This window comes from Micromys minutus (genome assembly GCF_963924665.1).
Source record: "Micromys minutus genome assembly, chromosome: 14".
Classification (NCBI taxonomy): Eukaryota; Metazoa; Chordata; class Mammalia; order Rodentia; family Muridae; genus Micromys; species Micromys minutus.
In genome coordinates, this window is record NC_137983.1 from 10319467 (window position 1) to 10346416 (window position 26950).

At 44.9% G+C, this 26950-nt stretch overlaps 1 protein-coding gene across 5 annotated transcripts in view; it reads left to right on the forward strand.

The window, feature by feature from the left end:
* The window catches only part of PALLD (palladin, cytoskeletal associated protein), a 375798-nt gene extending 349277 nt beyond the window's left edge, over positions 1-26521 (forward strand). For 3 of the 5 annotated variants that reach the window (XM_080928550.1, XM_080928553.1, XM_080928554.1), the window contains 10 exons: positions 1351-1449; positions 2220-2270; positions 3484-3705; positions 5904-6053; positions 12721-12815; positions 14592-14724; positions 19842-20049; positions 22158-22323; positions 22846-22979; positions 24511-26521. In XM_080928550.1, the coding sequence (XP_080784676.1) occupies positions 1351-1449; positions 2220-2270; positions 3484-3705; positions 5904-6053; positions 12721-12815; positions 14592-14724; positions 19842-20049; positions 22158-22323; positions 22846-22979; positions 24511-24683 (1431 nt within the window). In that variant the 3' untranslated portion in view covers positions 24684-26521. Of the gene's footprint in view, positions 1-1350; positions 1450-2219; positions 2271-3483; positions 3706-5903; positions 6054-12720; positions 12816-14591; positions 14725-19841; positions 20050-22157; positions 22324-22845; positions 22980-23142; positions 23190-24510 lie in introns of all 5 variants that reach the window. The other 2 variants (XM_080928552.1, XM_080928551.1) reach the window with 2 other exon arrangements.
* Positions 26522-26950: the final 429 nt, after the last annotated feature.

A 26950-nucleotide genomic window follows, 5' to 3' on the forward strand; every position in this document is an offset into this window, starting at 1 on the left:
ATGTCTTCCTCTGCAGAGCAGGTCTCCCACTATGGTGATAAAACTCTCCACTGGAACATGAGGAAGACTGTCAGAGAGCACTGATAAAAGCAACAGGAGCCCATTTGAAAGTTCAACTCCCTTGTCTTAACAGACTTGATAAACTGCGCACACTCGTACCGGACCAAACCACTCTCTTTAGCACTGGGACACCCTCTTCTTGTCCCCTGCCATTTCTGTAGCAAATGAAATAATTTCAACCTTAGGGCTCTTTGGCATTTGATCTCTTTCACTTCCCAGTTCCAGCTGGGACGAGAACCAGCAATTACTGGAAACTGTAAATTCATCCAACATATTTTTCTGATTAGAGAATCTTGAATAGTGTTTTTGTTGACATTCAGAAGTTTTAAAGGGTCATCAAAATAATGCTTGCACTTCAATATTTTACTAGTTATTCCTTATTTCTAACCGATCCCTTGTTTGAAAAGGCCCCTAAGGAGATTTGTAAACTCCCAGAGTTCCTCTCAGATCCATAATTCTAAGGCACCTAGGACCAACCGTCAAGTACAAGAATTATATTCATGACAACAGAACTGCAGCCACGTTCCACATAGTCCAGCACGATTACCAAGCATCCGAGGAAGGCAGCAGCAGTATGCTCTTCCCCACAATGTGCAAGCAGTGCACATCTGCAAGCTGAGGATGCTGGATGCGGGCTTTGGCACAGACTTCTCTTCACGATTCACGCTGCTTACACTGCACACACAGTGGCTGAGGCAGTGTGTTCACACTGACTAAGAGCATTCTGCACTCACGTGAGGTGGTAACCGGATTGTAGGATTGCTTCAGCGACACCTGCTTTTCCTCTCAGGGCTCCATTTGCTGTCCTTTTGAACAGCTCTCTTTCGGTCCCTGGCTGGGACCAATATGGATGTTCTGAAGCCTGTAGAAGCCTTTGAAAAGAACATCTCCTTTAAGCCTTTATCTGCTGTCTTAAAGGCATTCTTTTGTGTGTTTGTGGTTTTTTTTTTTTTTCCTAAAGATAAGGAGGGCACACCTATCCTCTGTGGTCCTAGCCTTGTTGCTGATCATTCACAGGGATCCGTGTCATAGCAGGCGGCAGCCGCCAGGGTTAGTTAGCTCATCTCCCAGTATTGGATTTAGACTACGTGGAGCAGAAGCAGGGGAGAAAAGCCAAACTGAACAAAGCCAGGAAAACAAGCTGACACTTTTGGACACAGCTATGAAGCTGAAAATAGACTAGTTACAGAAACTGTCTAAAGCTATTTTGTATTTTTATTCCTTTTCCATAAGCAATGTGTGATTGTGATTTCCCCCTAAGTTTGGATTTCTGTGACTTATTTTGTGCAGAGGCTAACCTATGAGGAGAGAATGGCTCGCCGCCTGCTCGGTGCTGACAGTGCAAATGTCTTCAACATCCAGGAGCCAGAAGAAACAGCAGCCAATCAGGTACCGCATTGCCCCAAACTTCCTGAGACATCATCACCCTTCCGTCCTGTCTCCCCACACTCTTCATGGACTCTATCCTTGGAATCAGTTGTGTGGCAGGTAGCAGGAAAGTCACAGAAAAGCAAGATTCCTGTCCTGCCAGCCTCACTGGACAGATGCTGACACCGCTGACTAATTGATTAGTAGAGCAATGAACTAATTGATTTTATCGATCGGTGTGTTTTCCTTTCCGGTATCTTTGTATTTTTCAAACTGTCTGCTGTAATGCAAAATGGTTTGCATGGAAAACTCCTCTTCACCCTTTCTTTGAAGTAAGCTATTCCATGCCCCCAAAATGTTCATGTCAGCCAAAACTAGAAAGGGGAACCTCTGCCCTCTTTCATATGTGATCATAAACCACTAACCGACAGAGATCGAAGGGACTGTCTTACACGCACACACGCGCGCGCGCACACACACACACACACACACACACCGCAGCTACCACAAAAAAAAGGTCATCTGTGGATCTGGTGTAATCTGCTCTATAGTTCTATTTCTCCCAATTAGAGTTTGAAGATGTAGTCTCACCTGGAAGCCAAGTGAACAGAAGAGCTTTAAAGCAAGCCAAGGGACATCTCCCTCCTCCTGACTTTGAGAACAGGCCTCCTCCACTCCGGAAGCTCTCTGCACTCAGGCGACACTAACCACCACACACATTCCTTCAGAGGAACGTTGCGACTCTGCTGCGTATTCTAGCCCGTCTCATTTCTCGTTTTCTGCCGTTGCAGGACGCTGGGGCTCCTCGGGCTTCTGTAGGGCTTCCTCTGGATGGTCAAAAGGTTAAGCTCTACCCTTCTCCTCTGTCTGCTCTCCCACTGTACTGACCGCCTGTGCTTCCTTTTGTGTCTGTGTGTCTGTCTTTACTGCTGTGTGCTAACTATAAATACTGTGGCTGGTATCAAGATTTCATGAGGTATCAGATGAACCTGTTTGCCAAAACATACCTTTTCTTATCGTTTATCTACGGAGTTGACTGGGGTTCTAGCATAAGTAAATATGCTAAACTTAGAGGTATGAGAGGATTTTCATTCGTTAGACACCCTTCTGGGAGTGAGGTGACCCATTAGATAGTAATTACATTAAATGAAACAGCTTGTAGTGTGTGGTTTTCATAATTTTATTCAGACCACTGTATGAATACTCCTCAAACCAACAAACTATATTTTTAAAGAAGAAAAGCATAATTAAAATCCATCCTCTTTTAAGCAAGCAGGGCAGTGTCCACCTGCGATCCCAGCACTCAGAGCTGAGGCAGCAGTGTGGCCGAGCTGAAGGTCAGCCTAGGCTAGGCAGCAAGATCCCGTCTCAAAACAGAACGATACTCACTCATTACGACCTGGGACTATGCAATGAGTCTTGTGTTCGTGGTAATTTGCAGGCGGGAAGCTGCAGGCTCCACTCTAAATACCGACGTGCAAGGACAGAGCTTTGGTGTTGCTTCTGTGTGTAATGAAGCGTATTACCAGTCTTGCTTTTGCTTAAGAGATGGGGTGCCGATTTAGGATGGAGCCCCTATGTAACATGTGTATGGTGTGAAGTAAAAGTAGAAAAACATGGTGCTGACGTCCCCTTGCTTGAGTACATTCTGTGCACCATTGAAGTTGCTCACACGTTCACCAACAGCCTTCTGTAGGGGCCTGGCACCCACATGAGTTTTCCCTATAGACGAGACCACGGGTCTCCTTCCTACGAGTATAGAGCAGGTAGCCTTCCCTTCTGATTTTTAGCTGCTCCTCTCCACCCCTTTCAAGAAGAGTAGTGGGGGTTTGCTTATTTATTTGTGGGGTTTCTGTTTTGTTTTGGTAATAGGACTTTAAAGTGGTTTTAAGTATCACACAAACTCAACTTCAGGTGTTTTCTGCTATCCTATGAAAATGTATTGAACCCAGATCATGATTCACCGAAAAGAACACAAAAACAAAAAACCCCCACCTTCCTGCATTTTGCTAGTGAGGGGGAGACGCTGACAGGGACCGTCTGTGTCTGGCCTAGGAGTACAAAGTCTCCAGCTGTGAGCAGAGACTGATCAGTGAGATTGAGTACCGCCTGGAGCGCTCCCCTGTGGACGAGTCGGCAGATGAGGCGCAGGATGCAGCTGTGCCTGTGGAAAATGCAGCCGCTCCCTTCTTTGAGGTGAAGCTGAAACATTACAAGATCTTTGAGGGGATGCCCGTGACTTTCACGTGTCGAGTGGCTGGGAATCCAAAGCCAAAGGTAAGCATGAGGCATCGCTTTTTAAACACTGCTGTAAGGGAAGCTGAAGAGGAAGAAATCCTCTAGTTGCACCTTTGCTTCATCAGAAGTAATCAAATCACTAGACAACATATGATTAGGAGAGATTTTGCCCTTGTATGATTTAATTTTACAGCCGAAAGTTAATCAATTCTGGTGATTACTGCCAAACACAATTTTCATAACTTGGATCCAACTTTATTTTAAAAAAGAACAGGAGTTAGAAAGCCAGGCGAAGTGGCTCACACTCTTAATCCCAGCACTTGGAAACAGAGGCAGGCAGATTTATGTGGGCCCAGCCTCATCTACAGTGAATTCCAAGACAGCCAGGGGTATGTACTGAAACCCTGCCTCCAGGGGGAAGGGGGGAGTTAGAAAAACTACAGCAGTAAGAGTCTAATATTCAGGACTAAATATGTCCAGTCTTTTCCTAATGGAAGGAAGTGGGTGGAAGGTTTCTCAGTATTTAAGTGAGCATACTCAGCAATGAGTTCTAGCACGGGCTCCTCCCACACAGGGATCATCAGGTTTGCTCTGGCTCATTCTACTTTACCCTCCCCACACTCTTCCCCTTCCAGCTGGTTCAGTCTCCTAGTTAGACACCCTTTGCTTTAATATTACAACGAACCCAATACCTTGGAGCTTTAGAAAAAGGTTTCCCGTTTTCTGGGGAGACGCTTGACAGAGCACATACGGAGGTCAGAGGACAACCCACAGTCCTCCCCGCCACGTGGTTCTAAAGGCAGAAAGCAGCCTCTCCCCGGCCCTAACAACAGAGCTTTTAGATGGTGTCTTCGGATTCAAATGCTCTGACAGAGCTGGATTAGAATGTCAGCTTGCGCTCTCAGATTTCACGTATATTTATTTTAAAGAGATTATTTTAAAACACAAGGGACTGAAGTAGGCTTCTATCGGGATCAGTCAGCCCCCCCCCCCCCCACATTACAAGAAGAAAATGGCAGTGGAAAAGCATGTGATTTGAAAGGGAATCCTGACCCACAGTGAGTCTAGAGGCAGCCATCGTTGGGCTTCTCAGTCAGTGCTGCTTTGTCTCACGATGTGACCGGCCCACCCTGTGGATTTTCACACATTTGTGCACAGGTGGCGTGTTAAAGGTAAAGGAAGGAAGATGCTTTTGTAAAAGCGATAGGTGGATGACTAGTGTGTGTTTTATTTGTAGCTGGGCATTTTGGCACACACCTTCAATCCCAGCACTTGGGAAACATGGGGACCGCTGAGACCAAGGCCTGGTCTATACAGTCAGTTCAGGGCAAGCCCAGTTCCATGATAAGACCTAGTCTCTAAACCGCGGTCCTTTATTTGATCAAGATCTACTTTTACCTAATTATTTTTAAAATGGTTTTCTGTCAGTCCAACTTACATAGTTAAAAAGCATTATGCCTTTCAATGACACTGCATTCTTTTTTAAAGAACGGGAAGAGTTGTTATTCTAAACATTGATAATGTGCATCTTGACCCAGACTCACAACAGTGGCCTTCCAGCCGTCAGCGACCTGTGCAGCCGCCCTCTCTGGAACTCCTTCTAAAGCTCAGGTCACCAGAAGCAGTCTGGAGTCTTTTTTGTTTTATAAAGCTAGCTTTTCACCTTTTCTTACGAGTAATACCAGTTAATAGTCGATATATCTGAAAGAAAGAAAAATGCATCTAATGCCACTTCATAGAGCTAATAGTCACTGCCAAGGTCGCATGTAGTTAAACAGACACATACCGCTTCGTGTAAATAATAGGTTTGTGAAAACAGTTTCAAAGAGCAAAAAGACAGATTCTTCTTGCACATACTTATTCGACAAAAAACAGGGGTACAGCAGGCTGGAGAGATGGCTCAGCAATTATAAGCACTTACAGTTCTTTTAGAGGACCTGGCTTTGTCTTCCAGCACCCATGTCAGGAGGCTCACAGCTCAACTCCAGCTCCAGGCGACCCGATGCCCTGTTCTTGCCCCTACAAGTGCGCGCACACCCACGCAGCACACACAACTTTTAAAACTAAAAAGTTAAGTTTTTAAAACAATGAAGTTGAATTTGCTGTTTCCTGCTTTTGTTGCTCTCCTGCGGAGATGCCCGGTTTGTTCCAACAGTGCCCCCTGCAGACAGGCACTGTTAAGTGTGTCTAACCGGAAAGAGCGCATGCTCACTCGGCCTCTCCGCTTCCTTCCACAGATCTATTGGTTTAAAGATGGGAAGCAGATTTCTCCGAAGAGCGACCACTACACCATTCAGAGAGACCTTGATGGGACCTGCTCTCTCCATACCGCGGTCTCTACCCTAGACGACGATGGGAACTACACCATCATGGCTGCCAATCCTCAGGTGAAAAACACATGGAGGGCGGGGCTCTGCGGGTGTGTGTGGGGTTTCCAGCCTTTGATTAGGCACAGGAACTGCTTAATTAGAAGGCAAAGTTGTACCTTTTCTCTTTTTAACCTATCAAACTCTTTCCCACACTTTGTGTCCATCTCTCCATGATAGAAACTTTCTTTGCTTTTGCAAGCATTTATCCTATCAAGCACTTCTACAGGAATGATCCTAGCACACATTACTGTCACAAACACCATCAAGGGTCTCTCATGTGACCTCCTCTCGTTAGGGTTATGGAGTTGCAATGGATGGTGGACAAGATTTAGAAGTGGAAGATAACCTGTAAAGGAATAAGCTATAAAATTTCAGTAGAGTTAAGTGTGAGAAGATAAGCAAGATACAGACCAAATGGTAGCGTGCACATATGAACTATTTAAAAAGGAACGCATGTAAAACGTCAGTGGAAGCCTGGGTCCAGAATTTAAGTCATCAGTAGACTTTCCTGCCGACAGTGCCTCTACAGATTTGGAATTCGTTCGTATCAAATGGTTTTTCTTATACTGATCATGGTTTAGGGTCAGGAAAACAGTGTCCTTTTAGATTTAATAACCAGCCAGGCATTACACTCCCAGCTCATCCTGTGAAGTGTTTCTCACGTGCTGGGAATGGAGGACACCAAGAAACGAATAGGAGGTCATTTTGTGCCTTAAGAGATCAACGTGAGTTGCAGTGTGGGTGCTGAGAATTGAACCCAGGTTCTCGGGAAGAGCAGTCAGTGCTTCTGACCGCTGAGCCATCTCTCCAGCCACAATAGCTCAGTGTGTAACAAGGTAATTTCTGTAAGTCCACAGAAGTATATAAGTCACGTATTTAAGACAGGGGGACTAAAATTAACAAACATATAACCCGTAAAGAAGGTCATATTTTGATTCCAGTCCATTTATATTATTTTGTATTTCATTACTCTAAAAGATGTTGTTGGGGGATATTTTGGTGTACGGTCATACTGTGATGATCTCTGAGTGAATCTCTGAGAAGGCCTGGCTTCTCTTCAGTGGGAGAAGATGTTTTGGGAACTTGAAGACTTGAAAGTTCATACAACATTTTTCCTACCCAACTACCAGTTTCCCTACAAAGATATCTGTGTGTACTACCAAACTTAGACTGAAATAAATTATTCAGATAATCAGATTATGTAAAAGCACAGCAACCATCATCAGAAAATATCTGTATTAACACATCTTCTTGATCTTCTCTAATTTTGTCACTAATGATCATGTGACCACCATCCTGGAAAAAAAATGTAAAAATCATGCCATTATTAAAGCAGTGACAGCTGTGTGAGCATGCAGACCAGTGTCCTGACCCCAGTGCACACACGAACCTGGGTTGTGATGACACCGGCCCTCACCCGGTCTGACAGCGCAGACATAGGCCCATCTTTGGGGTTTTCTGTCTAGCCACTGTAGCCTGATCACCAAGTTCCAGATTCAGTAAGAGACTCTATTCCACTTTTCCTCCGGGAAGACTGGCAGTATTTTTAGGGTATTGACATTCCTGAGAACTTGCCAGAACTGGTTCCTGCAATTAATTTCAATTCGTCTTCCTAGTGTGTTGGAAATTGTGGAATAAAGTGTGTTATAGGACAAAGAATGCAGATATGAAGCTGCAAGTGAATCTGCTCCTAGCGCTCCTCCAAATTCTGCTTGTGCACAGAAGGGCTCTAAACGAGGGGAGGCAGAATGCGGAGCCTAAGCTACTGGCCAGCCAGGGTCAGTGTGTCTGGTTACAGAAACTGTTTGACAAACTGTACTGCAATCCCTAGTTAAAGGGAGACTCCCAAAGGCTGGATCACCACACACTGCATACCTACATCAGCTTACACGTGTAAATACCCATGCTTACCATTTTCCAGTTAATATAATCTTACACAAATCCTGTATATAAGCCACACCCTTCTACCCTCCATATTGTAAACAAAGGAAAGGAATGAGGGAAAGGAAGCAGAAGGTGGACCCAGCACAGATGGGGGTCTTAGAGGAGTGGGGCTGAACGCACGCCGCCTCTGCCATTCTTTACCCGTGGCCTTCAGGAATCAGTTCACCTCCTCACCTCCTCCTATGGAAAGCAAGAATGATAACATGGATTTATGAAGTACACGCAAGAAGCACTTGGTTTACTTGACACATAGTGTGCCTTCTGTGAATGCTAGTTGTGACCATTGTTCCAAACTCCCCCATCATAAGACTTTAGCTGACACCTGGCAGCGCTTATGGGACCAAGATGTCAACGGTCCACCCCATGTTACGTTGAGGAGCAGGCAAGTCGACTGGGATGGAACGTGTAAGAAAGTTGCTGCTGTGTGGTCTTCTGACCTCCTGCTGTTCTATCTCCCCCAGTGCAAGAGGCGGGGCACCGCATCAGCTGTGCCACACCACCACAGCTGTGAGCTAGAGACAGGGCCACACCCACAGCGCAGCGGATGCTGCGGACCACACACGTGATCTAGAAAGCCGCTCTGCTCTCTGCAAGCCCACAGCCAAGGGATTCGAAAGAACAATTATTGCCCTCATCCTAAGCCCCGGTACCTCCCCGTTCCTCTGCCGGATCACCTCCAGGCTAAACCAGTGTTCACCTGCTACCCTCTGGGATAAAAACAAACAAAAACAAAGATGGTAGAAGTGGTCCAGATGATGTCGGCAATCCCCGCTCTCCTACTCCCATGATTTTAGCAAAGGGTGACTTCGGGGAAGGTTCTGGGTCAACCAGGAGGAGCAAAATACTCAAAGAGCCTGAGGTGTTTTTCATCAAGAGACAGATCTAGGATTCACAAACCCGAGGAAGCTGAGAGGTGGAACCCATACCCACAAGCACAGAGAGTGGCCAAGGTTCAGTCTCCCTGCCCCCTAGCCCCCTTTCCCACCGTCACCCCCCCCCCGTAAAAGGGGCGGGGCCTCAAGAAGGAAGTCTGAGTTCCTAAGTGGACACTTAGAAGCAGGTTGTGATGTGCACATCTCTTCAACATAGCTAAAAGAAAATGGGGCAATTAGTGATGTTTTCACGGGAGTTTCTATCCCAAGTTTCTGATCACGTTGCCTGGTTGATTTTAATTCCAAAAGTAAAACCTTTATATTCAACCTGAGTTGTCAAGAGCAGGTGTGACCCCGCCCAGGTATTTCAGGTGCAGGCTTTGTGCATCATCTATAGACAATGGGATTCATTTTCCTATACATTAAGAAAAAGTGGCATTGAAACCAGAACAAGCGACGGGCCATTTTTCTACCTGCACTTTGGCAGACCCGATCTTCTGTGGCTGTAGATACTTGGTGTTAGAAATAATTACCCAGCCACAGCCTTAAAACATCTGGTGTTGCATGCTGAACTCGTGTTCTGTTCTTGTAACTGGTGATTTCCAGTAATTTAAAATAAGACTGTCCTAGACCGACACGGATACCAAATCAATGTGGGACTCAACTCTCAAGACCTGTTCATTCTCTGAAGCATGAAGTCTAGCTACAGCCAGGTCTCTACCGCCCTGTGCCCTTTAGCTCCCTCGGGGTTCCTGTTTGTTTGCTTTTCTAATTTTGAAAGCATCTGGGGTTAAATTGAAGACAGCTCATACTCTGTAGCCTACATGATGGGAAATGGCCAAGAGGAGGAAGACGGGATCAGAGTGGAAAAAATCCGTTCATTAACATGACACAGCAGCCAAAGGCTTTCCTGAGCCATGGAAAATAATTACAGAAAGCAGGCAAGGAAGGAGCTAAAAACCGAGGACAGTGGAAGATGGTGACGTTCAGCAGGACACTTTAAAACCCACTTTCCACCTCAACGAATCTTCCGGGAATTAGAAACAAGGTAGACATTGTTAACCACCTCTAAGTTTTACTTAGGTTAGAACACGCAGCTCCAAACCCACGCCACCTGGGCCACATGTTCCACTCTGTGTATGGCTCAGGCGTCAGAGACCAGAGCGATCCCCCGGCTCACCATGATTGTGTGGCACTAGACCAGACACTGCCAGTTCAGAGATCACAGAAACAGCCCGTTTCAGACGCTAATCCTGTCTTTAAGACACAGCTGAATCTAAACAAGAGTGTTTTGGTATGTTTTGTTGTGTTGCTAAGTTACCGTATGCTGCGTTTAAGTTGGGAAGGCTGTTTTGCAGTTTGACATTTCTTCCAATTGCATGCTGTGCACAAGTGTGTCAGCCTTTCACAAAGGCTCGTGTGCCACAAGTTAAGCTCATAAACTATGAAACATAAATGTTACTTTCATATCATGTAAATAATTGGCTTTGAGGGATGAGGCATCAAATAGCCCCTATAAACTGATGTTCCACACAGAATCTTTTCAACAGTCGAACTTCTTCCTTGTACTGTAACTTTAAACTGGGTGGACTTTTTTCCACCTGAAATAGAAGTAACACAGAGCTGAGTTAAATACAGAAAATGAGCGTGTTGGTTATGTGTATGTTAGCATCTGGTTGTATTCTAGGTTTTACTGAGCCATTCACTTGCATTATAATAATAGAGCAGATGGAAATCTGAAAGTTAAAACCGAGTATAATACCGTGTACTTGTGCATAATTGGGATGACTTCTGTGGTTGGTCGGACTATCCGGAGGATTAAAATCACTTGTTGCTGAGTCTGCATGAGCGGCCTCTTAGTAAGATGCTCACACCTCATGCCTGACCGTCCTTCTGATGTGTGCAGGCAGTGTCTTCAAGATGCTTTCACTGAATTCTAGGTCTGCTTTTCAAAAGAACGAGTTAAAAGTATTTAATTTCTTAGTGTAGATGCTTTCTAACATATTCCTGTATTGGTTTAAAATATACCACAATTTTTAATTAAATTATTTACTGATGTGTGTGTGTGTGTGTGTGAGAGAGAGAGAGAGAGAGAGAGAGAGAGAGAGAGAGAGAGAGCGAGAGCGCATACTTGCCACCGTGTGTGTGGAGCTGTTTCTCTTCCCAATATGTGGGCTCCAGGGATCAAAGTCAGGCTGTTGGGTTGAGAACAATCCACTTACCCACTGAACCATCTCACTGGTAAAATAATATATTTAGCCAGTAACAACAAAGTAATCAAACATATAATCCTGTCTTGTGAAGACCATGCCCTCTCCATTTATATGTAGAATTGAAAGTTAATACATGAGTAGAAAGATTATAAATGATAACCTCTTCCTTTTAGCATCTTTGTAAGGCATGCATATGTGTAGAAGAAAATCAGAAATCATATTGACACAAAGTTTTTTAAAGCAATTCATATTTGCTTTTCCAAATTCAAGGTTAAAGTGTAAATCTGATTTATACTCTTTGATCATCTGACTACATAAATGACTGGTTAATATAAACTTCTCACATGTCCTGGGCTTTACACCACTGGAAAGGTATATTGATTGACATGCACTCCACCATCCAATCAACAACACAGATACAGAAGTCACGCCCCATGTCAGTGAAGCTGTCGGTGGAACACTGACCTTGATCTCAAAGGAGAATCTTAGATTTTTATGTGTTCATCTGACAAAACTCTAGTAGGATATATCAGTGGAGAGTTTTAATAGAGAAGAATCTCCTAAGCAGGTCATAGATGGACTGTCATGATAGGGAAGACTGAAAAACTAGGTTACTGGATTCCTGCCCTTCATTAAACCCCATGATGGGTTTCCTGCCTTGTTTCTTCTGATACTGTCTGTCCCTGCCCACTCTCAGCTGGAACCGAGTCTTCGGAGCACACTGCTGCATTGCCTGTCTGTATTGGAGTCTTGCTACAGGGGTTTCTCACTCATCCCAAGCTAGAAGTCACGAAGCCTGATTATTGATGGCACTTGTGTATCTTGTGGTCCCTCTCTTGCTGTGTCTGTGTGGCCAGCATCGGGAGTTAGAAGCAGATCTGTTCACTCTGAGCAGAGAGGGGGGAACTCATTGATGTTACTACCTGTGAATCACGTTGACAAGAGAAGCTGAAACCAACGCCAGAGTGGCATCTGGTGGCTTATTCTTGTCATCTGGGTCCCTCTATGGATTGCACGTGTCTACCTACAACTTACCAAGCCTACAGTTGGCAAACTTAAGAGATAAATACAGTCTTTGATTAGCTAAGCCTTTATCATGGGACTCACGCGTTCTGAGCATTCTGCTGTTTCTGGCTTTTAGATTGCCTATTCATTTTCCAAGACTACAATGACATACTGTCACGATGCCTCCCCTCCTGTGCAGACCTCGTACAGGAGGGCAGGCCAGGATGGCAGGCATCCCTTAGTGCTTGGCTTTGACAAGGCAATAGCACTAAATGTTACTGAGAAGACCTGAAAGAAAGCTAAAATTATTTCATTCGGATGTCAGAATTGGCCATGAAAAGCAGATGTTTGACTGTGAGAACAGAACATCACAAGAGACAAATATCCTCCGTCCTGCTTTACAGTTTGGCTTCCTGTGTTGGTAAAACCTTACGTTGCAGATTAATGAGGGGCGTCATTTTGAATGCCATCCTAGATAAAACCATCTCTTGTCATCTGAATCCTTTCAGCATATAGTTTGACTGAGGCGCTTGGGTTTGGTTCCTAGTGGGTACATGGGTATGAAATGACGTCTTAGAGTAAGATACAAGACTTGCTAGCGAGTGATGGCCAACATGTTTGCTTAATGTCTTCTCCTGATATCTCTGACAGGGTCGGGTCAGTTGTACAGGACGGCTGATGGTACAGGCTGTCAACCAAAGAGGCCGCAGTCCCCGCTCTTCCTCAGGCCACCCTCATGCCAGAAGGTATTTCAGATGCTCCTTCCTGGGGGGCCTGGGGGTTGCTTCTCACTCATTTCTCTCTGTGAACCCATTGCTACCACAGTCAGAGTATGACAGGGGACACAGATTTGGGGTGTGGGCTCCCTGTTTTGCCTCTTTGCATTTTACGAGGAAGGAACAAATGATCACCGATATGTGTCCAAACAATTCGACTATAACTAGTTGTCCTACGGTAGTTATTGTGGAGGGTGCAACAAAATATGACAGTCATGATTCAGGACCTTTACCCGGCACATGAACATGAAAACGCCACCAAATGGAACACGCATGTTCAAACCAAGTCTAAGCCAACAGCTGTGTGGGATGACAGCCACGCACTGTTCCCGATGATCTTAAAATCGGTGACATTTGGTGAGAGTACACTTTTAAGTCATTCTGTTCGAAACATAGCGCAGTGAGACCATAAGTCTTACGGGTAAGATGTGTCATGAGACGACACGTACTCTAGCAAATGTCTACACCCCAAGCCTATGATGGTTGCTAAACAGTGACAGATACCAGGCAGGTGCTGGATGCCGTTTCTTAAGAATGTACTTGGATGTTTAAAGGAATATGGTAAGGCCTGCCATGCTAAACTATATTACAGACACGGCATCCCAGAATAGCACTAACTGCAAATTACAGGCCCTGAGTGCAGACACCTTTGGTGGGTGGATAAGCAGGAAAAGCAGGCAAGTGTCAAACACGGGGGCCAGAGTCACCCAGTGACGACCACGGAGCACTTGCCACTGACCAGGGCTGAGCATGTGGACTGGGTGAGCTCAGTGCCAGCTCCCGCGATAGGTCTCTATCTGTGTTTGTATCACACTCTGCGCTCTGTGTCCTTCTTTCTACTTCTGCCCAATAAGTAGAACACACCTCAACTTTTCCACGTCAGTGGCTCCGTAAGACTGTCATGTATTAGACCTGTGTGTAAGCTACATGAATAAGCTCTTCATGGTTAGCCTGACATAGCTGAAAGCCTTATTTGCCCCAGCATTTTTTTTTTTTTTTTTAGTTAAATTGAGGCTCTTCTTTTTCTTTAATCTCTTCTGCACTGAGAACAGGGCCTCTTGCCTCTGAGGCAAGTACTTTTCCGATAAGCTTCAGCCCTGCCCTAGGCTTTTAAACTTAATTTTCCTAATGGTGTCTGACAATTCGTCCTCAGTGTCTTGCCTGGCTTCTCACATCCCGACTGCCATTCCTTTCAGTTCCATTGCTCTGATAACAAGACACACAAAGTCTGAGAATCCACACCACCTTCTTTTAAAACAGAAAATAAGGCCTTTAAGCATACCAACTAATGAAAAACTAAATGTGACTGAGAATGTAATTTGTTTTCCTTAGGAACATGAAAGGGAAGTTTGATGAGAAATGCATTATGTTTTTATAAAGTAAGAGATAATTAGCTACAAAAGTAAAATCGCGATAGAAAGTTATTTGTTTCTATTGGAAAAAAGTCAGTAAAAAGAAATGAACAAAAGCTGCTGTTACTTGTAACATATTCTAACAAAAGGTTTAGAGGTGTCTACTTAGGTAAAAATAATCTCAAATATAGTAACCTCCGTTTTGTGATGATATTTAGCATTCTGCTGAGTGGAGACTATTGAATTGATCATAAACTTCCAAATGAAACGAGGTTTGCTTGTCTTGTTTTTGGTGTGTAAATCTGGGGGTTAAAATCACACCAGGACTCACGGCTCCCGGAAGTGAGTACTGTATGTGTTTCGTTTATCTACCGATCCCATGTCTCGTTTCAAGGCCTCGCTCTCGATCGAGGGACAGTGGAGATGAAAATGAGCCCATTCAGGAGCGATTCTTCAGACCCCACTTCCTTCAGGCTCCCGGAGACCTGACCGTGCAGGAAGGCAAGCTCTGCAGGATGGACTGCAAGGTAAGTGTGTCCGCACCTGCAACACACGGACTGTGTCTCTATCCATCATGGCCGTCTTTACCTGTAAACAAACATTAAGCATGTTCACTTTGAACTCCATGCACCGAACTCCAGGGAATCACTAGGTCACACTTACTCTCTTCGCCCCTCCCCTCCCCTGCCCCCATCTTGTTATTACAGTAAGTGTGAGGATTCTGTCCAGATCCCAGTCATCATGTGATCGTCATGGTTAGCCCGTGCTATGGAATTACTTACATTTTTATTTCCCCCACGTGGCTGTATCACTTGTCTTCTTATAGTAGTTTTTATTCATCGACTCTATTTCTAATTAGCTTACATGCGGACAGGGTTCTTTACTTCATTTTCATACATATGTAGCTTGGTTTCCAGTCCTGCCCCTCCCCTCCCCTGCCGGTACCCCTCCCCCGCTCCACCTCTGTCCCTAGGGTGTTAAGCTTTAGCTCTTAAATGTGGGTATTTGTTTTGTTTTGTTTTGTTTTGTTTTGTTTTTGTTTTTTTAATATTTGGGCTCCATCCGCTGGTTCTCTCTGGTACTGCAGAACAGGAAAAATTACTTGTAGAGTCTGGTAGAGAGGTTTGAAAAAAAAAATGCTGTTAAAATAAGTTTCATGGCTCACCACCAAACATTAGGTGGAACTTGGGAATCCCATGGAAGAAGGGGAGGAAAAATTGTAGGAGCCAGAAGAGTTGAGGACACCAGGAGAACACAGCCCTCAGAATCAGCCAAGCAGGGCACAGAGGGGCTCACGGAGACGGAAGTGACAATCATGGAGCCTGCATGGGTCAGAGCTAGGTTTCTGCATATGTGCTGTGGTTTTGTACCTTGGTGTTCTTGTGGGCTCCTGATAGTGGGAGTGGGGGTGTCTCTCTTTTACCTGATTTTGGGACCCTTTTCCTCCTACTGGGCTACCCCGGGCAGCCCGTTCATACTGTCACTTGTCACGCTGGTCTCAGCGGATGTCCCTGGGAGGCCTGCTTTTTCCTGAGGGGAAATGGAGGTGTGGATCTGGGGGAGAGGGGTCAGGCGGAGTGGAGGGAAGGAAAACTGGGATGTAGTACATGGAGAAAACAAGTGAAAAGAATGTGAGTTTCATGGATAGTCACCCGACACTGCTGATGTGTGACAAAGGAGGGTAACACATATTCGCATTTCTAAAACAGGCTGTTGCTGTGCCCTTAGTTTTGAAAACATCACTCTTGAAGATGCAAGAGAGGAAACTATGATTCCTTTATCAGTATGAAAGAGAACGTGAGTTTGAGAGGTTTTGCCAGGGACCATCTGCGTCTCCTCGTTTTTGATAAGGGGTATTGAGTGTAGCTTTTGCTACCCTACCTAAGTTCTGAGAACCGTCCTCAAGCTCCCAGCCTACACCCAGATTCCCGTGAATCCACAGATAAAACACAGGTTTTCAATTTCAACTTGTCTTTGGCACAACTGCAGGCTGCTACTGTCCCCTGCCTAGAAAATCGTGCCCTTGTCTCTATCTCTATCTCTGCACCTCTCCACCTGCCCTACACATTAGTTGCACAGTTATATCTACTCCCTGCTAAACACCCACCAACCGCCTGACTGTCGGAGCCCCTGAGATCTGTCCTGGCTGGTCACCTTTTCTCCCTCAGAAGTGTGGAGACCTCCTCTTTCCTCTCCTTGCATCTCTTTGCTTCCTCCAGGAACCCGCAAGTCCCGCCTATCCCTTCTGCCTAGCAATTGGCCCATCGCTTCCTTACTGATAGATCAAGAACCAACTAGGGAACCGGATCTTCACATCAGAACCACCCCTAGAAGGGGTCAGGGGCTTTATCTTAATCCTAAAATTTTATGTTGAAACAATCTAATTTATTTGCCTATTCTTTCTTTTTAAGTAAATTTGGTTTTCTAAGAACATACAGAAAAGAAAGCATTATTTTCTAATATAGTACATCTTGCAGTATAAAGCACAAGTGGCATGTCAATGCATTTACTTTATTAATCAAGAACTAGTGTATGGGGTGGGCATGCATGGCAGCTCATGCATTTGATCCTGTCAGAAGGTAGAAGCAGGTGGACCTCTGAGGTTGAGGCTATCCTGGTCTCCAGAATGAGTTCCAGGCCAACCATACAACAATCCTGTCACAAACATAGCATGGCCCAACTGAAGTGTGGCACAACCAGTGGTACACAGCATGACCCTGCCAGAAGTGAAGTAATGAAGGAATGGATGAATGAATGAATAGTTTAGCATTCACTTCTCAGAGGCCTGGTTAGATAACTCAGCCAGTCAACTGTCTGCTGCTCATACATGAGGGCTTGAATTCAGATTTCTCCAATACCCACATAGAAAGCTGGTGCTCCGTAACCCACTGCTGGTAGGGTAGGTAGACACGGGTAACCCCTAGAGCTTTCCCAGACAGTGTAGCCAAGCAGTGAGCTCTTCGTTCAATAAGCCACCCTATCTTGAAATTGAGGTGCAGAGCTATAGACCACTGTCTTCCACTCCCACACGTGTACACAGGAACACATGCACAACCACACACAGGAATTCAGATGTTAGAACCGTATGACTCCCAGACATCGCACTCCTACCACTCACGGTATCCGAAATACAGAATCAGTGTAGGTGTCCTGCAACCGTTGAACAGGCTTTAAAATGTACCTGGATACTGAGAGAAGAAACCCCATCACCTGTGACAGTATGGTGTCCTGTTAAAGTGGATGAATGATCCAGGTACAGAAAGACAAAACGCCATGACCTTACGTATCTGTCACTTCCTGTAGAGCCTAAAGGACCTCAGCAGTCCAGTAAAGCATCCAGTAAATGATGCTTACCAAGGGCTGGAAGAAAAGGACTGGGAAACTGTCAGTCGCAGCCATGAATGTCAGTCAATCAGGAGACCGAAGTTCAAGAAATCCACTGTGCAGGCATAGTGGTCACGTCATGTGTTTGATGTCTTAGTGGGGCAGTGGATGTGGATGGCGCTTGGCTCAATGTCATCTTTCTACAATGTGCATATTCTAGGGTGTCATGTATATAAGATATACAAACTAAAGTTTCTGCTTGACCGTTTTCTAAAGAAATACCCTAAGTTTAATCCACAAATATAACCTGTATGATGGCATTTCCAGTCAACAGAGGGACTGATGATATCCGGAGGTACCTGTTAACTGAAGGTTTAAAAACAGAACTGTAGGCCAGGTGTGGTGGCACACACCCTGACTCCCAGCCCTCAGGGACAAGTGGATCTTCAGGTGTCCCAGACCTGATACACACGGGAAACATAAGCAGTTAGCATTACATAGGCAGGCCCTGCTTCAGACATAGGAGTGCAATTAGAGCAAGTCTGAGATTAAGTTTAAAACATAAGCATGTAGCAAGCACTCGGGTGTGGGTGATGCTCTGACCCATAGAACCCTGATAACTGCTATTTATTGCCCGAAACAGCAACATAAACATCCTTTCATCTCTGCCTTTAAAAGAATATTCAGAATTAAAATAGTCACTACTTGAACTCACTACAATGATATGACCTGGATAAAGAAAATGTAGAAGTCAGTGGGTATGGTGGCACAAGCCTGTAATCCTGGCACTAAGAAGGAAGAAACAGGAGGATCACAGGTCAAAGGCATTCTTGGCTATGTAGGAAGTTCGACACCAGCCTGGGCCACATGAAACCCTGTCCCAAAAACAGAAGCAGGAGAAGAAAACGGGTGTCCTGCCACATGAACAGACACTGCACACTGCTATATACTTCAAGAAAATTCTCAAGTCAAACACTGAGCAGAGCCCCGCCCACCACAGCCCCGCAGTACATTCCCGGCACGGTCCTTCACTGGACTGGATGCCTGCGCTCTGTAAGAAGTTTGCTCTTCTCTCTACTCAAGGACCAAGAGCATGGACTGCTCAGATGTGGCCAACTAGTGGTGACCTTCAGTTCCTGATACCATACCCTGCTAGGCTCTCCTCACTGACTCCCTAGGAGAGCCGGGGTGCTCCCTTAGCTTGAGTAATGCTGCCCCCTGGAACAGCTTTTCGAGAACTTCCTGTTTTGAAAGAACCCAATGCCTTCCTGAACTAGGGCCACAGATCCGCTTGTCCATGATCAAACCCAGAAAAGTGGGAGCAAGCTATAAACTCCCCAGGACCTGGAGCCCAGTCAGGACTATCTACATTTCTATTTCTGTACCCCTTCTAAGTGTCTTCCCCACAGGGAGCGAGGGATGTGAGGCGTGCCGCCCCAGAAATCACTTTCTAACTACTGCTCTTTCGAAATCCCATCCCTTCAACCCATGATTTAATTGCACTTTTTTTCTTACGTTCCCCAGATGTGACTACATATGTAGGAGATATCTTGTTGGTAGTAGGAATGGATAAGTGCCATGGGGCAGGGGGCACTGTATGAGTGCTTCAAAGGGACCATTTTATAATCCAGTAATCTTTGGGTAGCAGAATACATCATTTCCCACGAGTTGAGTAGGAGGAAGGAGGGATATCAAAAGTATTCCTCAAGGGCAGCCCTATAGAAAGCCAGCAGATGGCCACTGTCCCTTCCTTAAACAATGCAACGTGGTACTAGCAATTAATTGTGTTTTTATCTGCTCTGTGTTCGAAGCAACTGCCGCACTGGGGGGGGGGGGCGGTGTTTCAGGATGTCTCCATTGTGATGCTAATTTGTCTGACTTTCTGCGTAATTTCCAATTGCTCTTGTTCTTCACTTTTGAGGATTATAAATAATAATAGGTCTATGTACTAATGAACCATTAACCAGCATCTCCATGGTGATGTCCACTTCTTAATGGGAAGCTTCCCAGCTGAGTGTTATTGTTATAATGTCTGCACCTCCTGTGTTTCCAAAGAGCTCAGAGCCCCACATCGTCACCACTGGGGTGCTTATGACAGAAATATGTTCAGACCTGTGTTACTTATCTCTGGATGGTTCTACAATAGGTGTTTAGAAGTAAACCTCTGGAATTATGAGTTATGGATTATGGAAACCATGGGAAGGTTTTAAATATGAGAGTAACATGCTACCAAAGAACAAACTGTCACTGGATCCATGACTCTTGGTGGTTTATTGTTTTGCTATTAGAGAAATTCATGTGTATCTCCTTTCTGGTTTAGGTCAGTGGGCTACCAACCCCAGATCTCAGCTGGCAACTAGATGGAAAGCCCATTCGCCCTGACAGCGCTCACAAGATGCTGGTCCGTGAGAATGGGGTACACTCCCTAATTATAGAGCCAGTCACATCCCAGGACGCTGGCATCTACACATGCACTGCCACCAACAGGGCAGGACAGAACTCATTTAACCTGGAGCTTGTGGTTGCTGGTAGGTGGCCTCTGGTTCCTTTCTCATGGCCGAAACAAGTTAATGACACAGAAATGGATACTGCGCCATTAAGTCATGCAGAAGATAACTCAAAATGGGGACACAGCACACTGTGTCACCGAGCACAATGGTAGCATGTCAGAGGCACAGCCATCCATTTTTCTTCCTTCAGCCTGTCCATTATTATTTACCTTTCCTCTTCCCATGACCTGGCAAAGGGGTTTGGGCAGCTCGCCTTTTCATGACTGCGGCGGGCCTAGTGTTCCACAGGGACAGACTGACTGGCAAACAGGCTTCAGGAACTTTCAATGCAGAGTCTAAACGACTGTTTTTAACAGACAATATAGCCATTTCAGAATTCAAACACTTTAAATAGCATTGCATCTGTGCAGAAATCAGTATCAAATGAAACTCTGCTTCCTAAGCAATGCTGTAGGTCAGGAGTTGGGTTCCTCTGAGAAACCTTGAGTAAAGACACTCATGGGAAGGTTCATCCCGCCCCTTGGAGTAAGGAAGGATTCTGATGGTCCTGGTCCGACCTCTCGCTGTCACAAAGCGTGCCAAAGCATACTGTCTCTGTTAAAGCTGGACTGACAGCCACTTCACAAGCATTATCTTGGCCAGGCCTCCCCTTGGTCCTGTGAGATAATCAGGGGTCCCTGGGGTCCTCCTTAGTAAGCCAGAATTAAGCTCAAGACAGCCTCTTGCAAACACTCCGTGAATTACTCAGCTTCTTCAAGCAAGCGCCAATGAGAGTAAAGCCGGGAGGTCTGGGCTATGAAATCCAGGGCGATGACTCGAATAACAGAACCCATGTGTTTGTCCCAAACACCTTGGTAACTTTGGACCATGCTGTCATTTTCACTATGCTTTGAGGAGTTGTGCACACTCCTCTACCTGCCCACATGCTAGCCTTAGTTCATTCATTGCTCTAAACTCAAAAGATAACGTTCATTTTTCTCCTGATTAGATACCCATATGTCTTATCTGCCCATCAGGATCAGACTTAAGGATCCCAAAACCAGCTGTCTGGGCATGCCTCGGCTCTCCTGGCAACGAGCACTCTCAGGGATCAAGGCCTCTGCCCTCAGATACTAGTTTGTGCACTGCTAGCTGTGTTTAAAACTAACCTTACTATTACTATTCCAGCAGGACTTCTTAAGCATTTGTCCAGTTTAATCCTTAAAAATGCTGTGGCATGCTACGGTGCCCACTGGTTGAGATGTTGGGACATCTGTGGTCTGTTTGCCAATGATGACACAGCTGGTAACACAAAGACTGATGTCCGACAGCAGAGTCCTGACTCATGTTAGTGTGCAGGAAGACGTGGATCCTTAGAGTCATTGCTGAGGGCACGCGTGAAATTAAACCTATTCTTTCTCTGAAATTGCTTCTACCTGTGACCTGAGAAATCAGTTTCCCATTAGCTGATAATGTTCAGAATATTATTAACAATAAGTTTTGACTTTAAAAAAAAACTAAGTAATAAAGTCCTATAAGATAATGATAGAGGTGTCTTCTTTGTAGGCTCCTTTCAAAGAATACAAGTTAGAATTTATCATTTGCAGAATTTATCATCCTTAATGTACAATGATCTAGAATTCCCTAGGATCTAGATAATTATCAAGAATTACATAAACATACCTTTCCTGTATTTCCCCCACCCTAACCCTTTTAAATCCTGTGGTGTGTCTCATTACATTATGAGCTCCAAATTTTAAATCTTCAAAAATAAGCATTTCAGGAGGCAGCCAGGGACTCCTAGTTCTGAAATACTCAGCACCACTAGGTGGCAGCAGTGGGTAAGGCCTGTGCAGGCCTGCTGACTTAATTAGAGCAGCTCTTGCAGCTGCTAGCAATGACTCTCCCAGGCCTGTCAGGCAGGCGTTCAGAGGAGCAGATGGCGGGGGCACTATGTGGGCCTATCAGCCTTGAATTAGTTAAGAAAATAAGGTGAGTGGAGCAAAGCGTACAGACCTTTGCTTGAGGGGAGGGCTAACCTCTTACCGCCTGACGTGAAAACAGTATCATAACGGAGCTACTCAATCTTTCCTTGCAGCGACCCCTTTGTATGCCACTAACAGATAATTCATCTCCCGTTCTCTTAGCTAAAGAAGCGCACAAGGCCCCTGTGTTTATCGAGAAGCTGCAAAACACGGGGGTTGCTGATGGCTACCCAGTGCGGCTGGAGTGCCGTGTGTCAGGAGTACCACCACCTCAGATATTCTGGAAGAAAGAAAACGAGTCGCTCACTCACAGCACGGAGCGAGTAAGGTACGACTGCACAGTGGTTTCAGCTACCCCTTAACTTGTGCAGTCCTGGTGCTGGATGAAAAGGTGCATCATACGCTGCATGCAAATCAGTGAGTGTAAAAGCCATGCTATCACTACCGATGTGCAAGACAAGAGTCACACTTCGTCCAAAGCGTAAGCTTTGGGAGAGGGCAGTTTTGGCATGTGACAAAGCCAATTCTGACTTAACCTAGTCGCATTCTCAAAATGTGTATCTCAAAAAGAAAAGACCGATTCATTTGCTCCCGTAGTGGCAGCCCAGTTGGTGGTTTTGTAAAGGGGGGTCTTCCCTTAGGAATTAGTGCCTGGATTTATTCGCCCTCTCGAGGTCTGCTCTGCTCTCCCATTAACTTAATGGGCTAGCTGCCTCTCTAGAATAAGCATGGTCCTATTACCTGCTACCCGCACAATTCTGTTTCTAATGACCTAATTAAAAATGATACTTCATGTCCAAAACCACATTTTAAAAATGTAAAGCCCTAATGACTTTATCTTTTTCTGCAGCATGCACCAGGATAATCATGGCTACATCTGCCTGCTCATTCAGGGAGCCACAAAAGAAGACGCCGGGTGGTATACCGTGTCGGCCAAGAACGAAGCAGGCATCGTGTCCTGTACCGCCAGGCTGGATGTCTACAGTGAGTGCTGTCTTGTTTTATCTCCGTGCATTTCACACTGAATGCCTGAGAATTAGATATCAGAGTGATCTAGCACACTACTCTAAGCTTCGGTTTCTAAGTGGATCTGCCAGCATTTCATTTGCCAAAAAATTCATATTACTCTTTCTCTTTCTGTTTGTAGTTTCCCGACACTAATAGTGAAACCCCTCCAGGAGATCAAACACCCAAGTATCACCAGGGGCTTTGATTGATTAGCGAGACGTGCATGTTGGTTTTCTAGGCTGGCTGGTCAGCTGCGCCTTCCCACTTCAGCATCCATAGGGGCTAACATAAAGGCAGACGCATTTTTCACATTTTCTCATTTGTGTATTCTGCAAGTGACTGTCTCTAACCATTTCTTCCTGAGTCATAATCCTTTCCATGTCCGGGTGTAGTTTTAACATGTGTACCTTGATTCTGGAATGTGTAGTTACTGAGCTAAGTGCTTTTCTCATTAATATATCTTAAGCAGCTCTCGGCAGTAGATTCTTGAATATGTGTGTTTGTATACATGCATACAAAAAAACAAAAAAACGACTAACTCAATTTCAAGACTACAACAGAATTGTATGATCCATGGCTGTAAGAAAAACCACTAGAAAATGTTTTTTTTTTCTTTTTTAATTCCAAATTTTACCTCTGTTTGAGAAAATAATAGTCTTTTGAAACCTTCCCAGATGTTTGGTTCTCTTCCGTTTAATGTTAAAGTCTACCTAGACTTCTTAACTCTGATAATTACTGAAGGACGAGGAAGAACAATATAGGTCAGATGTAGGAAGCTTATCGTCAGTTTTGAGACTTTCCAATGTTGCAGTTAATAGAAGAACAAGACTTTCTGTGTTGCCTGGCTTTAGTCCCACAGCCACAGACAGACAGTGACTTGTGGTAGCTGTAGGTGAAATGCAGAAGTGCCTCTCCACCATCCACATCTCCACTGCGGCTCTTCATTCTTGCACACATGTGGGGCACTGTAGAGACAGTACAGCAGTTAAGAGCACTTCCTGTTCTCACGGAAGACTCGGGCTCAGTTCCCAGCTCCCACACTGACAGCTCCGAGCTGTCTAGTAATAGGACAACTGGCACCTTCTCCTAGCTTCCCAAGCACCAAGAACATACCCAGTGCACACACATATAGGCAAAACACACACACATTGATACATACAACCAAAACATACAATCACCAGGAACATGCTGAGTGCACATGCATACCTGTAGGCAAAACACTCACAGATTATACCTGATATATATATCAAAGATGGTTGTGTGTGTGTGTGCTTTTTTGTTTTTAGAGACAGGTTATTGCTCTGCAGCTCAGGCTGGCCTATAACTCACTGTACAACACGAGCTAACCACAAACTTGCAGTAATCTCCTGCCTCAGCCTCCCAGGTGCTGACATTAGGGTTGTAAGCCTCAACGCTCTGTCCAAAAGAGTCTGTATTTACGTAAACCTCTGAGGGATTTCCAAGCATACCTTTGCTAAAAATTGTCACCTGCTCTCTTTCTTTGTAGCCCAGTGGTATCAGCAGCCACAGACCACCAAGCCAAAAAAAGTACGACCCTCGGCCAGTCGCTACGCAGCACTTTCGGACCAGGGACTAGACATCAAAGCCGCTTTCCAACCCGAAGCTAGCCCATCTCACCTGACACTGAACAGTGGCCTGGTAGAAAGTGAAGACCTGTGATTGGCACCCACGCTGAAGCTGAAAACTGACCACCATTGCTTCAGCCACCCTACTCCTCTGCCATGCTATTCGAGAGGCAGAAGTGTGCTTTCGGCTTAAGAAATTTAAAAAAGAAAAACAAAAAAAAAAGCCACCAAAATCATATTTTTCTTACTTAATAGAGAGTCTAAGTAGGTGATTCTTATAGAAATGTACACATTGCACAGAAAATTCACATTTATTGTCCGAGTTAAGACTTTTGGAACTGCTGTGATTAAAATGGTCTGAAATGCCAAAATGCCAAAAGAAAGCAACTGTTCAAGGGTAACCACAGTTTATGTTCTCCATAAGTGCCTTTAAACACGAGCTATAGGTGCTACAGCATGGCACGTGAATATTGGACAGACTTTGAAGCGCAGCATCTACAGATGGCCCCGAGAACCACGTGCAATACGGAGGGATGAGAAAGAGAGGGATGGAGACATCCGGGGGAAGGCCTTGTCTTGGCAAACTGCTTACGTTACATCAAAAGGAAGGAATTCCTTGCCTTAAGTTTCATTCATATCAGGAGTTTTCCCTGTATGTTACCTTAGTAGGAAGCTTACTTACAGTCTGTGTTGTAAACAGTTACCTTAAACTTAACGGGCTCTGGAGAAAGCAGACATATATTACGGTCCATTCCACAAGAGGCATCCAAACCACGACCAAGGCATGTAGCATTTGGAGAAGGCGGGTTTGGAAGGCATGGAAGGAAAGATGGGGATCTCATATCCATTTAGATGAAAGCATCAGGCCAGGCTCTTCTTCGGTTTTCCTCTAAACCTTAAAAGCCTAGGTGCAGAAAACACCGCCGCTAACCAGTCAAGGACTCTAGGGGAACACCGGGAAGTTTGGTGCGCATGCGTGGTAGAGACTTCCATGTAGCTGAAGTGTGTGGTAGTTGATGATGTTAGTGTGTAGAGGAAGTTGGACATGGTTGAGGTGGCAGGGGCAGCATATGAGAAGTAGCCGGAAGGGTCTAGTCTGCCTGAGGGAAAAGGAGACTTGGGACAAAAGCAAGTGTGTGCTACAGTGAACTTCTTTTCCGTCGGCACTAGAGTTGCTAAGTGGAAATTACTAGTCCCGTCACCCCCTGGCTCCATGGAACCTTAGGAGGGTCCCAGGCTCTGAGCATCTGTAAGGCCAGCTGCAAAGACTGCCTTTTGAATGCACGATTCTGCATCAGCTAAACTGAGTTGATTCTGACCAGACTTGATGACTTTAAGTCGGAACCATTTCTTTTTTAAAGGAGAGAAAATAATTTGGCCTGGTAGTATAAAACATGAGGCTTTAAAGGTACTTTGCTATGAAAAGAAAATAGTTTGTTCCTCATGCAAAACATATCTTATTGTTCATTATTTATAAAGGTGTTGAACTTTCTTAGCTCAGTTACTCAATTCCTACTATCTGTAAGCACCCTGTTTCTTTTGTATTACTGCTTCACGTGTGTGGCTTTCTACTTTTGTAAGAACACCAACCAAACAAGTTTTAGCAGGCTTGAACACTGGGTGGCAGATGTTCTATGCAGCGTGGTACTAGTCTCTTTGACCACATACACATTGCTTATGGGGGATTTAAATTACCATGTAGGATCTCATGGACCTATCTCTGTTGTAGAATTGTGGCCTTTATCATATCAGAATTGCCAATTTTTCTGAATATGACTTTTTTAAAGCTAATTTGCTGGGCTTGGGATTAACTCATATTCTTTTTGCCACTTTTTATGTTGTATTTATGAAAAAAACAAAAGCAGAAAAAAGTTAGTATCATACTTTGGATTGTTGTGCCGTTGTAATGTGGACTTAACTTCAATAAATAAATATTTAACAGACAGCAGCCGGCCCTTTGTGCTGTTTTGTTCTATTGCTGCTATAATGAACCAGCTGAGTTGGAAGCTTCAGATTTCTGCATTGTCAGAGTCGGGTAGGTCAGTGTGCAGTAAGGCTAAGATCACTGGGCCATAGTCTGCAGTCTTACCTGATGCCTTAGTGGTTATGACAGAATTCAACAGTTCCTTGACATTCTGGGACAGTGGACCCACTTAGTCTGTCAGCCAGGGGCTGCTCTCCCCTCCACAAGGCCATGGGGATTTCTTCCCCTCCATCTTCAAAGCCAGACATGAGCAGTCCCTTTGTACCAGACCGTCTCATACTTAGACTCTATTTTGCTATGGAAGAGTCCATTCCCCGTAAAGGAGTACCCGAATAAGTCAGGCCTGTCCAAATCTCTTTTCTAAAAAGCACTTGCTT